This window comes from Colobus angolensis, unplaced genomic scaffold (genome assembly GCF_000951035.1).
Source record: "Colobus angolensis palliatus isolate OR3802 unplaced genomic scaffold, Cang.pa_1.0 Scaffold146, whole genome shotgun sequence".
NCBI lineage: Eukaryota > Metazoa > Chordata > Mammalia > Primates > Cercopithecidae > Colobus > Colobus angolensis.
In genome coordinates, this window is record NW_012114555.1 from 8529555 (window position 1) to 8546666 (window position 17112).

Genomic DNA, 17112 nt, shown 5'->3' on the forward strand with positions numbered 1-17112 from the left:
AAAAGCTCTAAACAGAGTAAAGGACATGTAAATCATTTGTCTGTTACTTTATCGATTAGAATGTTTTGATTGACAGTTAAAAGAAATTCTTTTTGGCCTTTATTCATTCTTATAGTAGAATTTTAAGCTTAAAATGTAATCAATAAATATACAGAGAAAACGAGCTACAGATGGAATAATAATGATTGGTTAGAAGACTTTATATCCTGGCCAAGTAAATATTATTTCAATGTGTTAAAGATTTGCTCACAATAACATAGTGCTATGATGAGAAAAAAAATAATAATTCTTAGTGACTAGTAGATTTCTTTTAATAGTAATGCAAAGCTAGTTCATATACTACTTTTCATAGACATGATTTCAGGTTCTTGAAAATAATCTAAAGAAACCAATAATCATTAATTAGTTCATTCACCCTATAAATATTTAATGTCTACTCTGTCCAAAATATTATGCTATATGACTGGAATTCAATGATAATCAAAAAGCAGAGATGTTCATACATTTGGGAAAGTTTTATTGATAATCTTATTTTGTAGTTAGATTTCAAAACAAATTTCTCCAATATAAGTCTTTTTTTAATGCTATATTCAGCATAGAGACTTCTGAAATGTCAATAACCTGAGCTCACCAATGTGGCCAAACTAATTCTATAATTTGATATAACTGAAGATATTCCTTGGAAATTTTAAAATTCATTTATTATTTTAAAGTCTCAAACTAGAATACTCATAATGATCACTAATTTTTCTAATGACACTCAAATATATGTTATGATAATTTCTGTAATTAATCTACAACTAATTTCACTGACTGAAGGCAAAAATCCCCAAATTATACAATAAATAAGGCCTTTGTTTTTTGAAAATGCACACTCAAAAAAGTTATAAAACAAACAGGAGTCATGATAAAATGGCAATATATTTTTATATGCAAAAATAATACTTTGGACACATTTGAGTGATGCTGCATGAATCATCTGTTATTGCAATGTACCGAGGACTTGATCTTCACATTGCAAACTATTGTATTTACATGTACAACAGAAAGTTGTACAATGACATGTACCATGGATTTGTTTACTTTTATTCATTTATCTATTTTCAATCTTGTTCCAAAAAAAAATTTGATACACAGTTTACGTTGTTATTTACACTGACTCAGCAGCGAATTGGTTTTTATTGCACTGTTTCAGCAGTTCATTAAGGCAAAACATAATTGCATCCTTCATTCAGAGGGACAGATTCTCAAGCAGGAAAATATTCTACCATGGACAGATGTCAAACAATAAATTGTAATATATTACAAAATGCCTGTTGTCTCTTCTTTAGTGGACAAACAATAAACTAATTTGTACTTATTGCAAATTTTTGGGTCTTTAGAATAAAGAGTTTGTCCTTTTCATTGTAAGAACTTTAGAATATATTTGATAAACTAAAGCCAACACACATCTCAAATGATGTCCTTTGTCCTACAAAAAGAAGAAAACATACTTAGATCATAAAAAATAAAGAAGTGAAATACTAAAGTTTTCAGGTTGAGGTAAAAAGAAACGGCAAATAAAATTTACATTTTCTAGCATTGCTGTCCTGCAATCTGTGCTTTAATAGCATAGAAGCTGCTGAATTTTATAAAGTGCAAATTTGAATCCATTGTTCCATAAAGAACCTAATTAAAAACATTCCAGGATTACAAAAATAGATAGTATAATGGCTAAGATATATTTTCATGCCATGGATAAAATCCACCATAATTAAGAGATTTTCAAATGCCAGTCCTTCAGAGAAAATTCAGTATCATGAGTTTCAAAGTAAAAATAGATTTAGAAAGTGATTAGGGGAGGAAAGTACTGTAAATCACATACTACAAGAAAGACTTTTCCATGTCAAAGGAGCCAACACCTTTTTCTCCACATAATTTATGGAAATGATTGCATAACATCTTATCACTGTACATGTTTGTGTGTTTACATACATACATACATGGAACCAAAGCAATGGCTGTTACTACTCTTTCAAATGTAGAAGGAAATTTTAGTTACATGCTCAATATATGAGAAGATGAAGACAGTTTTTTAACTGCACCAATAAAAATAACTCAAAAGTATGTTTATCCAATAAAAGACTTCTTCCCATCCTGTTTCCACTTCTACAATTTTTTCTCTTGCTCACTAATTACTGCTACCTCATTATACATGTCTTCATGCCTTTAAAGTTCCTAAAGAATGAACTACAAACAATATATAACACTTTCTGGTGTCTATTTCAAATATTACAGAAAACAAAAAATCATGAAATATCCCTCTGCTTTAATACACAAGACTCTTAGAACATGTCAATTATGTGCAGCTATCTTTTAGTCCAATGAAGTCTAATTCTGCCACTTGTGGACTGATGGGCTCTGTAACACATCAAATACACTAATGGTTATCGGTGAGCAGATCTTACATCAGTAGAATATACAACATGCAGTGTGTATGATGATGGGGCAATTAAAAAATAGGTTTAAAGACATTTACAAGACATTAAACAGTATTAGCACTTTAAATGACACTTTCAGCTCTCTAGCATTCAATTCTTAGACATTATTTTCAATGTTTAAAAATTGTGTTATTTTGACAAACTATATAAAATAACATCCACATGCCAAATCTTCAATAGCCCTCAAGAGATATTTCTACACTTTATAGACATACATAGAATTTTTCAAGGTGTGTCATTTAGCGATTAAAAGTATGAGCTTTGCACTTATATAGACATGGACTAAATTCTGGATCTGCAGCTGATTAGCTCTCTGGACCTTATAAAAGCTATTTTCTTTCTCTGTGTCTCAGTTTCTCTTCCTGAAAAATGGGGAGAATAGAACTTACCATAAATGTTTTCTAAAAATTACATGAGATGTAGAAAAAATATATGGTATTTTCTTTCTTATACAAAAATAGTGAAATAATAAAAATATGTATATATATGCAATCAAAAATATAATATGCAACACAATATATTAAAGAATTAAAAGTTTACAGCATATACTGTAGTTTCCCCTTACCCACAGGGATACATTCCAAGATGCCCTGAATGTCTGAAACTGCAGATTGTACTGAACCCTGTGTACACTGTTTATTTTTCTATACATACATGCCTATGATCAAGTTTAATTAAAGAGATTAACAATAATTAATAATAAAATACAACAATTAATACAATATACTATAATAAAAGTTATGTGAATGTGGTCGCTCTCTCTCAAAATACGGTAATATTTTCAGACTGTGGTTGACCATGGGTAACCGAAACCATAGGGAGCAAAAGTATGGAAGAGAGCGGACTACTGTAACCTCACACCCCTCCACACACACCCACACCCCCCCACACATACATTATATAAATAATTACATAAATGTATATATAAATCTCACACATTATTTTATTTCTAGTGTGAAATAAACATATATGGTCCCGAATCATGCTCTTAAACAGATTAGCAGTACAATTTTGCAGATAACTCAGTAACTGTATATGAAACACATACACACATACATCGTTCACACTGAAGCTGAAAAAATATAACTGGCTGCAATCTCTGTGATCAACAGGATTAAAATACAGCACTATCTGTAATTTGGGGACTGCCTTAGACACACAAAAAGTTTTTATAAGACGCAGTAAAATATGTCTTTGGATTGATTGTGTCTGTAACATACAGCCCAGATGCTGATTATACATGGCAATAAAACTGACAGTTCTTCGCAGTTTTCTCCATCTGCTTTTAACGTAAATGGCAAAAGCAGCTGCCATAGAACAGCACATAGTCTTAATGGGGTAAGGGGAGGGGAGGCAGAATGACTGTAGCTTCTGAATCTTAAATTGTCCGCTCTAGCCAACACATTCTCCTCATAGGTAAGATTGGCCCATCATCTGAAAAGGAGGAAGACGACATTCCTTTTCTTTGATGTTAAGGATTATCACACCTATTACATATAATTGTAAAGTAAGTACTTTCTAGTTTTGGAATGTTACTTCCAGTTTTAGCAGTAAATCATGTCATTAAAATCTTTCATATATTTCTACATAAAATGATCCAACATATTTTAGCCTAGAGTATTATTTGTTTTGTAATTGCAGTCTCCAGAACTTTGCAAATTTAATAAACATCTTCAGCAGCTTAGTGAATATTGGCCTCTAGAGTGACATACTTTGCATACAGCTAGAAGTTTTGCCTTAGGATTGTGTCCATACTAATTGATTCTCGTCATTTTCTGTCTTGGGATTCCTTGTTCCTTAAAAGTATTCATTTTTAAATTTTATTTACATATTTGTGATGTCATTCTAAAACATATTCCCCCAAGTGTAAATTCAATTGGTGTTTTTATAGGCGAGAAATGCCTCATTTTCCATTTGGTCTTTAAGCATTTTAAAGCAAGACAAAAATATCTGTGTGTGCACCTTCTGAATGAGTGCTAAAATTTTCATGCATGTATTCACAAGGACACATATTCAAATACAAAGATACACTCAATAGATGCAACCAAATGGTGTAGACTCAGAGGAAAAAAAAATGGGCTTAGGCACATGGCCCAGAGATTTCAGGGGGAGATAGTATGTCACTATCATGCTATCATATATACATTTTTAAATTAATCCAAGAAAGAAAAACACTTAGAGGTTCTGTTGTTTTATTTCTCATTAATAACAAAAAATTTTTAGACACTTACTATGAGTTAGACACTGAGCTAACTCTCCTGCTTGCTACTCATTTTAGTTTTTAAAAATTACAAAAATCATCTTTCTGTATCACTTATTTAACAGTATTATTCAATAAGCAGAGAGTAGTTCTCATTATTCTCCACCCCCGCACTGAGTTATTCTCCACATTATATATCATCTTTTTCCTAAAGTTTAAATAATGCTGATCACTAGTAAAATATGAACTATGTAATTTTTCACCTGTCATTCCAGTTGATTAACCATCAGTCTATAACATAATTGCTAAAATGCCAACTACACTTTTACTAATTATGAGAATAAATAACATTGTGGCTATGCCCCAGATGTCTTCATTCTTATGTCAGAGGCTACATGGGTCTTATTTTACATTTGAGGGGGCCTCCATTTTTTTCCCATAGAAGTTTTAGGGGAATCAACTGCATGAGCACTAGAGCCACCTCTTGGAATAACTTCCCATCACTATCTGCTGCTAGGCCTGCCTTCATTATCCTTTATAGAGTCTGCTGTTATTGCATTCTCAGTGGGCTCCTTTCTTTCAAAGCACCCTCCATTCCATGTTAGAGTGATTTTTCTATCAAAGAAATCTAATCATGCTACTACCTTGCTAGACAATTTCCCTCATATTCTATTGTCATCAGAACAGTCTCTTCTTCAAGATTTGGCTTCCACTTTATATTCTAAGAACTGTAAATTTTAATTTTTCCAAAAACACACTACTCTATCATTTTCCTGGGACTTTGCACATGCAGCCTCTTAGGTCTAAAAAAGCTCTCAAGTTCTCTGCCTACAAAACACATCCTAATTCCTGAAGATTATTTGATTCTTCAAGGCAGAACAAGGTAGCTCTCCCTCTTTGTTTTTTGTGCACATATATTTTACTACTTATCTCATGTTTAAAAATCTGTTTGTGTAAAGCTTCAATTCTCTGCACTGTAGAAATTTTGCAGGTTGAGACTGTCCCCTTTCATCCATAATGCCTGATGCAGAGCAAGCACTCAGAAATACTTGTTGAGTATGTAGTAGTACATTTTTAAAATGCTGCCTTTCCGCATGTGCTTCTTGTGTTGCAACAGTACTCATCAGATTCCTGGGACTTTTTAAGAGAAACCAGTTGGAGTTGCTGTCTGTCCTTACCATTTTAATCTCTGTACTTATTTTAATATTTCTTTTTCTCCAATTTATTTATAATGTTATATTCATTTTTACTTCTCAACTAATATTACAAAAGTTTGATTCCATCTTCTACATTTTTCTTTTGAGAAAGGTATTTTATAGTTTTCTGCTTAAGTTATCACACAATTTAACAAAAACACATGTACAACATTTGTGTGTGTTTGGGTATATGTAAGTATAACATGTATGTTACCTAAATAACTTTTTGGGAAATTAGGTACAAGAAAGAAATAAGTTGCAAAAAATGAATACAAATGAAGAATTTTCTTATCATGAACACAAAGTCTTCATGAAAATGGTTTCTCTGCACATAGTGGACATATGAAGCCTTTTGAAGATAATTTTTCTACTATTCTTTCAATAGTAGAATTCTTTCTCATCAATTATTCTTTCAATGACAATTAAAGAATGCTCAAGATATGCATATACAATTAGGAATTTTACCAAAATAAAGATGAAAACACTCAAATGATTAATAGTGAACTCAATAATGGCCTGTGGAACTACTTGCATTGTTTCATCTATAAATGTATTTTACATAATTCATTTTACACTATTTTGCTATGGAGCTATCAAAGTTGCTATAAGGAGTACACTGAGTGTGGCTACTGATAACTAAGAATTAACACGAGAATCTACTGGGTGTGGTGGGTCACACCTGTACTCCCAGCACTTTGAGGGGTCAAGGCAGATGAATGGCTCAAGCTCAGGAGTTCAAGACCAACCCGGGCAACAAGGTGAAACCCCGTCTCTACTGAAAAGACAAAAAATTAGCTGGATGTGGTGGCATGCACCTGTAGTCCCAGCTACATGGGAGGCTGAGGTGGGAGGATTGTTTAAGCCCTGGAGGTGGAGGTTGCAGTGAGCCGAGATCGCGCCACTGCACTCCAGCCTAGGTGACAGAGTGAGACCTCAATCCCCTCCCCCTAAAAAAAATTAACATGAGAAGCTTCTTCTGTGGCAACGCATTGTAGAACACTGTTTTGTATGCTGAATAATGAGGTGCTCCGTGTCTGCAGAAAGGTAAAGTATTTTCTCTTTTTCTGGGCTCATCTGATGAAATCATAATATGAAAACTTGAGAAAATATAATCCAAAAACACGAGGGAATAAAAATAATAATGAATGAATGATGTTTACATAAAAAATTCTTTCGCATACAGTGACATTATGACTACTAAACTCACACAAAAAATAATCCAGAGAAGAATCATTGCATTTTGTTTTTCTAACCATATATATATTAGCACAGAATCAGAGATAAAATAATATTGACTTGTTTAATCCTAGGATTGTTTATTTAATGACATTTCTAGGCAAGTTATATTTGATAGAGGAAAAACTAGTACTTTCATAGTACATAGGAGATATATTTGTAGTTTCTGCTATTGTGAGTATCTCAGAAGAAAATTTGAGAATGCAATTCTAATTGCCTACATCGGAGTGACAGCTTCTTATCTCAAACCAGGTTTTCATTTTAAAAATGAACAAAAGTATTTACTACACTACAAAAAAAGTAAAAGAATTTTGCTAACCTTTAGGAGGTGTGTAGTTTCCTACATAGTATTTCCATGGGAATTAAGTGAAATAAACAATTTAACATTTTTGAAAAAATTTTTATCATAAAGAAGGTTTTTATTATGCATGATATAAGATACTTTTAAAAAGTACTATGTCATCTATATTTCTAACAGACATAAAATATTGAGAATGTTTTCATATTAGCTTGCCTGAAAAGCATAAAGTTACAAAAACATAAAATGTGAAGCAAAAGTAATATTGTAGGTTAGCTAATTTGTGGGTGGATTTGAAGTAGCAATAATATCAGGAGTGCGTAAAACTGAAAAATGCTAACAAATGCTCCATGTGTTAAGAAGTGCTCTAATAAAATTGAGAACTAAAGTAGAATTGCTCAAATTTTAACTTTTACAACATTTTCTAAATTACGCCTATTTCCATTACATTTTATTTTCCCTAAGTTGAACATGTTTATGTTTTAAAATATTTTTGCAATGAAAGAATGAAACCTCTTTCAAAGTGAAAACAATTGCACTTTGAAATTGCCAACCTACTTGTTATTTAACAAGGCAAACTCAGAATATTGACTATTTCTTTCATACCATGTTACATTTAAAAAATGATATCATTTGCCTTATTTATTTTATCAATATTGTCTGAATAGTAGTCAAGTTCACCTGTGTGTGCTGTAAAAAAATTAGTCAAATTGTGTACTGTACTTTTTAAAATTTAGCATAATTAAAATAAACTAATTGCATAGCATGATAAATACTCTACTGGTTGAAATATTACTAAATACATGCTAACCAATCAAAAATTCATACTTGATTTCATAAGTACTTGCAATTATTTTAAATCAGCCAGTACATAATAGGCTAAAGGCAAGTTGGTCAGATCTAACTTGCATATCTTTACATACAAAAAGTCAGATGACTTTGGGCCGGGCACGGTGTCGCCTGTAATCCCAGCACTTTGGGAGGCCAAGGCGAGCGGATCATGAGATCAGGAAATCGAGACCATCCTGGCTAACACAGTGAAACCCCGTCTCTACTAAAAATACAAAAAAATCAGCTGGGTGTGGTGGCAGGCCCCTGCAGTCCCAGCTATGCGGGAGGCTGAGGCAGGAGAATGGCATGAACCCAGGAGGCAGAACTTGCAGTGAGCCGAGATGGTGTCACTGCACTCCAGCCTGGGCAACAGAGCCATAATCTGTCTCAAGAAAAAAAAAAACAAAACAAAAAAAGAAAAGTAAGAAGACTTTGAAATATGTGGATTTAAAATTGAGTATTATTTAATAAATTAAGGATTCAAAATTTTGAGTGGGACAAATGCAGAAATAGCATGCAGAAAGGTTACAAATATACAGGAGGTAGTTATCTAAAGAGAAATGAACAGAAAAAGACACTTTTAAAATTATATTTGCAATATATGCCTACAACAAATAACTAATATCCAGAATCTACAAGGGACTCTAACAACTCAATAAGAAAAAATAAACAATCCCATTAAAATGCAGACAAAGGACAAGAACAAGTATTTCTCAAAAGAAGACATGTAAGCAGCCAACAAACACAAAAAAATGCTCAACATCACTAATTATTAGAGAAATAATAGCAATTGTTAATAACAGCTATTCTGACATGTGTAAGATGATGGTGTGGATACAGAGAAAAGGGAATGCTTATATACCGTTGGTAGGAATGTAAATTAGTTCAACATTCAACTTCTATGGAAAACAGTACAGAGATTTCTCAAAGAACTAAAAATAAAACTATTATTTGACCTATCAATCCCATTACTGAGTATCTACCCAAAGGAAAAGAAATCATTATATAAGACACCTTCACTCATGTTTATTGTAGAACTATTCACAATAGCAAAGTCATGGAACTAACCTAAGTGTCCATCAACGGTTGATTGAATAAAGAAAATGTGGACCATATGTGACATGGAAGAAGATACAGCCACAAAAATGAATGAAATCATGTCCTCTCCAGCAACATGGATGGAGCTGGAGCCCCTGAAAAAGGCAGCGGAGAGTAAAGGCAGGAGGATGTAGGAGCAAACACGACAAACCAAACTGTTATAACTTACGCTCTTACTAAATATTCTCCATGATTTATGGAATTTCTATATAATGGTTTGAAAAGGCAATATGCCACAGGAAATCTATAACTAGATTGAAGAGAACTAAATATCAACTTCATAGCAATCTATCACATTGCATTCAAAACTGTACACCTCAAAAGGTGATCTAAGTAAGTAATTCTTAAGATTTGATATGGTCAGAATCAATTTGCTATTAATGATTGTGTTGCCATAGACTAGATCATGTACAGACTCACAGAAGGCATTGCATCTATTGAAGAATAAGGTTTTCAACTAGCAGAGTTCAAAGCAGCAAAGTGCTGGAATGACCCCTAGACAGCAAACAGCTTTCCCTTTAACAACTAAGTCTACCTTACATTATATGTTCTACTTTTTTCCCTTCTATATTTTCTTCATTAGTCCACATTGTTTTGTCACATTTTATTTTATTTTATTATTTTTTTTGAGACAGAGTCTTACTCTGTCGCCCAGGCTGGAGTGCAGTGGCGCAATCTTGGCTCACTGCAAGCCTTGCCTCCCGGGTTCAGGCGATTCTCCTGCCTCAGCTTCCCGAGTAGCTGGGACTACAGGCACGCACTACCACGCCTGGCTAATTTTTTTTATTTTTAGTAGAGACAGGGTTTCACCATGTTGGCCAGGATAGTGTTGATCTCCTGACTTCGTGATCTGCCCGCCTTAGCCTCTCAAAGTGCTGAGATTACAGGCGTGATCCACCGCGCCCAGTCTTTTCTTTTTTTTAAATTTTTACTATGAAGGGTGGTGGCCTGGAAGCTCTCCAGATTGTGTGTCCAAAATCTTCTTCCCCTGCTCCCAACACTGTCTTCCCCACCCATGGTATGCTAAGTATTGGGGCAGAAATGGTGAGGGAAAGACACGGTCTGCCCTTACCCAGTTTGCAGTATAATAGGAGAGTTTTACATTATTCAAATAACAAGTTAAACTGTGATAAGTGCTGTGCGGAGAAGATTCAGGGAAATAAGAGAACATTTAACAGAGAATAGGAAAGATGACATTGTAATAGTTACAGATATAAAGTAATATAAAACAGCTCTCAGTTTTGCAAACAATCCTGTATCTTAATGCCTTGTCTTTCTCTCTGTTCAGTCTATGTTCTCTTCATAAGTAAGTTTCTTAAAATTTCTCTTGTCCATTTTATCGGAGTATCAGTCATTCTCTCTTCATGATTTTGAAAATTTCTCCTTTTATGATATTCCAATAAGACCAAGCTATGCCTACCTCTTTTATAGCTTGATCGAGGAAGGACCATGGGCTTGAGAGTCGAGCAGATGTATGATTGAAGCCATTTTAGCCACTTCACAATTGAAGGATTTTACAAAATTTCTAAGTTTTTTGAGCCTCTGGTTTTTTTTCCAAGTTTTTTTTTTTAAACAACAAAGTTCTCAGTCTTTGAAAGATTTGAGTTAAATGTCTACAGGCCTCATTAGAGAGGGAATATGACTGCAGAGAAAGATGTCTAACACATCTGTAAGATGATTAAATTAATATAGCTCCATAATAGGGTACCTATTAAATGCTGAGTTGGTCAGCTGAGAATCGAAAAAAAATCTCAGAAATATTTAAAGCATGGAAATTCAAATAAGTATGCAGAATAGGGAAATTTAATGAATTTTTAGTATTCTAGACCCATTTTAGCCCATGCTATTAAAAATTCTATTCATTTACTTTTTCTCTTGCTGATTTTATGCTTAAAAAGTACCAGTTTGTCTACAGGGAAATAATAGGCTGTTCCTCTGGTTGTATTTATTAAACTTGGTTAACACAGCTTCATCTTTTCAGAGACAAATCTGTTCCAAATGTGTAATTTTTAAATTATTCATTTACCCAATAAATACTTATCAAGTGCCCACTGTGTGCCAAGGTACTAGATTTTTCACTGGGTATTCAGTAGTGATAAGAACAGAACTGGTTCCTGCCTTCATAGAACGTTTACTTTAGTGGAAGAGATAGATATTTTAAAATAAACACACAATAGTATGTAAGTACAAAACATGATAATTAGGGACAGTCAAAAGCAGATTCTAACCTATAAGCAAGAAGGGAGCGCCTGCATTGTGGTAAAATGATGAGTATAATGAGGCCTGTAGGAGAAAACCACCAGCCTTTATCTGACCTATGTTTCTGCATTAGTTTCACTATTTTATTTAATTTCATAAATATCCTCATCACAGGTCAATGAGAAGATCAAATGTGCATAAGCCAACATTGTGATCCAACTGCAATCTGACTTTGCAGGTATTCAATAAATGTCAGTCTCTTTCTATATTCCTTCTCCAAAGTATTCCAATTCTGATTTTAAAGGAATATTTTCCTTCTATTGCTTAACAAATAATTGTGTTAGCAAATAGCAGAAGTATGAATTTGTAGTTAGAAACAGAAAGCAGAAAAAATGAGTCATTATTTTCTACTTAGATTTATAGGCAGTTGGTCACTCATATATGGCACATACATACTTTCTTTTTGTTAGAATTATATTATGAGACAGTTGTAAGAATAACGACATATCACACAGTAGGTAATCAAGTCAAAATTATTGAATGAAATATCTCATAACTTGCAATAAAGAAACTCCACCGACAATTTATGGTAAAATTCAGATATTAAAACATATTTGAATAAAATGGGGAGAGTTTATAATTTTCAGTTCATCACAGAATAAAAACCTGCCATCTGTAAAGATATTTCCACATTTAATACTCTTAGTGATGTTCTTTGTTCTTATAAAAAATAGAAGAGTAATAAAAGAAATAAATTACTAAGCTAGTAAGTTATGCCACTATAATGAATGAAAATGGAATTATCTTGTTGAGTTGAGGATCAATATTATTTATTACCAGATGCTCTACTGATAAAGCTGATAATGTAATAATCAGGGAAGTAAAATTCACCAGCAGTTTCACATGTTTTCATCTCTCCTCATAAATTTAATTTATTGTAGCTTTACCTGATATACCACCTTCTCAATATAGGCAAAGTCCATGGGACATATTATTTACTACAACTTTAATGCAACTAAATCCCACCATTATACAAAATCTATAGAGCATACAAAGTAGAAGAAAATCACTATGATAAAAATAAAATAGACTACCTAAGAAAACCATTTTAAGTGTTTCATATTGCTATATGAGTATGTTATGTCTCCATCTTACTCTTCTCCTTTTAGCAACCTATAACAGCTTTCTGTTCCTCTTCCCTGTGATCTGGATTTGACCAGTTCGCTCGTGTGTCCAGATTGATCTTGCTCCCACATATGTCTTATATAACTCTCACACTCTCCTTTATCTCTAAACTCATTCTTTCTTTCTGACTTCCTAATGATGACAGATTTCTGCATCTTAGAATTAATCCAAGTTTGTCCCTTACAGAGCAACAATTGTCTTTTTCAAAAAATCCTTTCTGAGCCAAACTCTTCAAACTGCGGCTTATATACTCTCTCCAATACTAATCAATACTTCTTTTCTTAACACTCTGAAAGGTGGCTTATTGACCTACCACTCTATCAGAATGGAACCTTCTAAGAACAATATGCAGGTCAAATTCCAAGACCTTCTCTCAGACCCCAGCTTGGTTAACTGGCAGCAGTATTTGCCTCTGGAAATCATTTTTCCTAGAAGTCTCTTCCTCCCTTACCTATTAGAGCCCTCTGCTGTTTTTATTTAGGTTCTTGAGCTTCTCCTCTCTTACTCTCCTTTTCATTAGCCAGTTGATGGTTTCAAATATTGACTGTTTTCTATTATGTTAATTACTCCAAAATTTTTGCCTCAAGTCCTTGTCTTGCTTGCTCCAAAATTATTATAGTCTGTATTATTTTAGTACTTCTATTTGTGTCACTGGTCCTTAAGTATTTCACAAATTGAGTTCACTGTCATCTTCCTGTCCAGTTTTGGTCCTGCTTCTCACTTTCTTATATACAACAATATAACCACAACCTCTCCATCACTCATACTTGAAACTCTGGCAGAGTCTGGTTTATTTTTCTTCATTACTCCTTTATCTCATCAAATGCCAAATCCTATGAATTCTGCTTCTATATTTGCTATCATAGCTGTTTCCACACCACCATTCCTACTATTACTGACCAGCTCCTACTCTTCTGACATTTCCACTGGATCAAAGAAATAGCCTCTGAAGAGGCCTCCTACCTTGCATTCTGTCCTTTTGTCAAATCACTGGCACACAGCCATCAGACCAATTATTCCAGAAAATTCAGATTAAAACTCCTATGTTCAAATGCATTCCAAATAAAATCCAAGATCCTTATATCCACATGACCATTCATGAACTGACTCCAATGTATATTTACAATTTATTTCCTGGTACTATCTCACATATCAAATATCAGGCAAGCTGAATTCCTATTTGATCACATCTTGTACTTTCATTCCTACTGCCTAGCTTATCATATTGTATAAATTCTGAAAGCCTTGTCCTCATCTCCGTAGTTTCATTCACTACCTATCTTTCAAGGTGTAGCTCAGTGTTATTTCTACACAAAGACTTCTATGCTTGAGTTATCATTTATGGAATGATTACTATATGCTAAGCACACATAGCTCTATGTGTGTTAATTATTTCACATCAAACTGACAACCACCCTTAGTTTTAGATGGGATATAGAGTCTCAGACGGTAAGTAACTTGTCCATGGTCTCACAAATAGTAAATGATAGGTAAACCTGGGGTTCCAACTAAAACCTTCTGACTCTGGCTAACCATCGTACCTTGCCCTCAACTTCATGCCCTTTGTAAGACCTTGAACTTGATGTGTTCATCTCTTATTATGTTTTTCACTGTGTACCTCATTTAATAGTTTTCAATTTGAATGTCACATTTGCTAATCACTTGATGGATGATCTCTGGAAAATTCATGGTGCCTTTAGGTAGTAAATGGTTACTTAATAAATGTCTGTGCCTTCATAGATGACTATATAGTTCCCTTATGAGAAAATTTAGTATGTCATTCTGCTCTTAAATTTATCACATCTAATATCTTCTGACCAAGCGTCAAGGTCTTCAGTAATCTGTAGTTTTAAAATTAGATGGAGATGTATTTTTAGGGCATTATTTTTCATGATGCCTCAACGTTATCCTGTTATTCTAATTAGGTTCAACTACAATCTTTCAAACAATGCTCACTGCCACCTCTGTTCTTTGCTGCCAATGTTTCTTTTTCATGAATGTCTTCTATCTCTTCCCAAGTTGTAACTTATTCTTCTTTCAAGGTTCAGCCCAAAAATACTTACAGATGTCTTCTAGAGGTAAAGTAATGTTCTATCAATTAAAATTTTGATGAGAATGATATTATTATGTGTATAGGTTATTCAGTGTCAAATCTCCCCAGAATCTAGAATTCCTGCAGAGGTTCATGTCTTATACTGCAAAGCTGTAAGAACACTATTAAACACATGGTAGATACTTTAAACTAATGGCAGTGGGTCCTCTGAACTAAGATTATTCTCAATATAAGGTGCATTAGAGAAGTTACTTTATTATCATAATAAATTGGTTAAAATGAGCTCTTTAAAAACAACTTTTTCACATACTATGTGGGTCTATTCTAAGAAGTTGTTCCTATCATTTCAACCAAAAAAATCCAAGATAATTTATTCAGTTACAATTTAGAATTGGCCTATAAAATAATAATATAATGGGTTGGGTGGTTAAGAAGGATTTTCTTAGTGAATATTGAGGTAATGATTTTCCCTAGTGCTTACTTTTTAAGACCGTAAAAGCATTCCAGTTTACATCTTATGTGACCTTGTTTGGTCCACATGACATATTTGGTGAGGACATAGAAATGCATTCACCAACTGCATACAAAATATGTGTGCAATACTTTGTCATAAGAATTTAACTTTTAATGGAGGTACACACTGCTTCAAATAGGCTAAAACATGCACTATATAAAAAATCTTTACATTTGACTTTGTAATATTATCCTTTCTACACTTTGCGTTGAATTATCAATTCAAACAAAACAGTGAAACTGCCTTTTAAAACATGAGCTCTCAAGGAGGCAGAGCATCACCTATTGTTCGTGTGGTTTACTAACCCCAGCTTGGTCCCTTTTGATATTCCTACTGCTCCAAACTGAGCAACGGACAACTACAGATATACAGGCCCAAAGGGTGGAACCAGGTAGAAACAATCCTGTTGTCTTGTTTCTCCTAAAATTGTATTCCTTTTAATTCTATCAGTGGAAGAAAAACATCATAGCCACTTGATCATGGTATGTTTTTAAACAACCAGAGTAAGAATCAATACACTTCTGAAGAGAACATTTATCTAAGCCAAACGATCAGATGTGCCTTTGATAAACCCAGAATTTCCCAAAGAAAATCAAAGTTTGGTTCACTGGGAAGGTGGAGGGATAAGAAAGAATTTCAGGCACATACATTTCTGTGATGGTCTCTGGAAGGTTTGTGGGGATCTCAGTGAGACCTTTCCCACGACAGTCTACGATATTGTTGCTACAGGTACAGGCGGCAGGGCAGTGCAAAACGCTACAAGAAGGAGCCATAAATGACTGGTGACCTAAAAAAGAAATAAACAGGAATTATATTTTTCCTCCTGAATATCATAATTGTGAAACATACAAACTTAGCTCAAGTAACAAAGCATTTCACATGAATAAATCTCTTTAAATACATGACCATAAGATGGTCCTATATTTCTAAAATATATTTTAGGAGGCATGCATTTATATATTCAGGTCAATAAAGCAAATGAGAGGAAGTAAATGAGATTCTAAAAACTGGTCATAATACTGCTAATTTTTTAAACTATTGTGAGAAAAGCTAAATTCAGTTTCAAAATCAGAATTACATTCAAAACTATTCTAATTTCCAAAAAACCCAGCAACTTCAGACTAATTTATATTCATTCCTAATAAGCTTAAATAGAGCTTGGTCTTTATCAAATTCATGTGGCTTTATTTACTTTGTAATTTCTTTTAAAAATAAAACAAAACAGTAATACTTCTATCAGAAGATAATTGTTGCTCAAATTAAATAATCATATGCCAATAAATGTGGAGAAAAATTAGATAATCCAGAATTTGATGTGTTGATAGGTTCAAAATTATCAATTTCTCTGAAATTATAATAATAATTTGTATAAAGTAATTTTATTGTTAATAAAAAATGATTCTCTTGGGGGCTTCGAGTAATTTAAAATTTTAGTATAAGTAGCTCCCTTTCTGTATGTACTTTTATCACTCAATATTTGGAACAATTTTTAAATGAGACATTAATGGTTGAATGGTGAGCAACAGAATATCAGCACAGTTGTACTAAATAAGCATCTGGAAATGCATGGTTTCTGGAAGACAGTGGGGACTGCCCTTTCCAACCTGCCGAGAAAGGGCCCTAGTGGTGGTGATGTGCCAGGAAGAGGCTGCAAGCCAGCTGCTAATCCTATCCCTCTAAACAAGCTCTCAAACTACAAAAATATCCTCAGTCTAAAAAAGAAATGTGAACTTGCCTTCTTCCTCATCTAGAAAACAGAAAGGAAAAAGTGAAGAGAGAAAAAAGTGGTTAGTAACGAACTGTTAGTCATTTCATTACTTAA

The 17112-nt window shown here is 33.5% G+C and overlaps 1 protein-coding gene across 4 annotated transcripts in view; it reads right to left on the bottom strand.

The window, feature by feature from the left end:
• Positions 1-17112, bottom strand: part of SLIT2 (slit homolog 2 (Drosophila)) — a 367443-nt gene that overhangs the window by 110880 nt on the left and 239451 nt on the right. For 2 of the 4 annotated variants that reach the window (XM_011935680.1, XM_011935678.1), the window contains exons 9-10: positions 17026-17037; positions 15939-16077 (exon numbers count right to left, since the gene is read on the bottom strand). In XM_011935680.1, coding sequence (XP_011791070.1) covers positions 15939-16077; positions 17026-17037 — 151 coding nt within the window. The remainder of the gene's footprint in view (positions 1-15938; positions 16078-17025; positions 17038-17112) is intronic. The other 2 variants (XM_011935681.1, XM_011935679.1) reach the window with 1 other exon arrangement.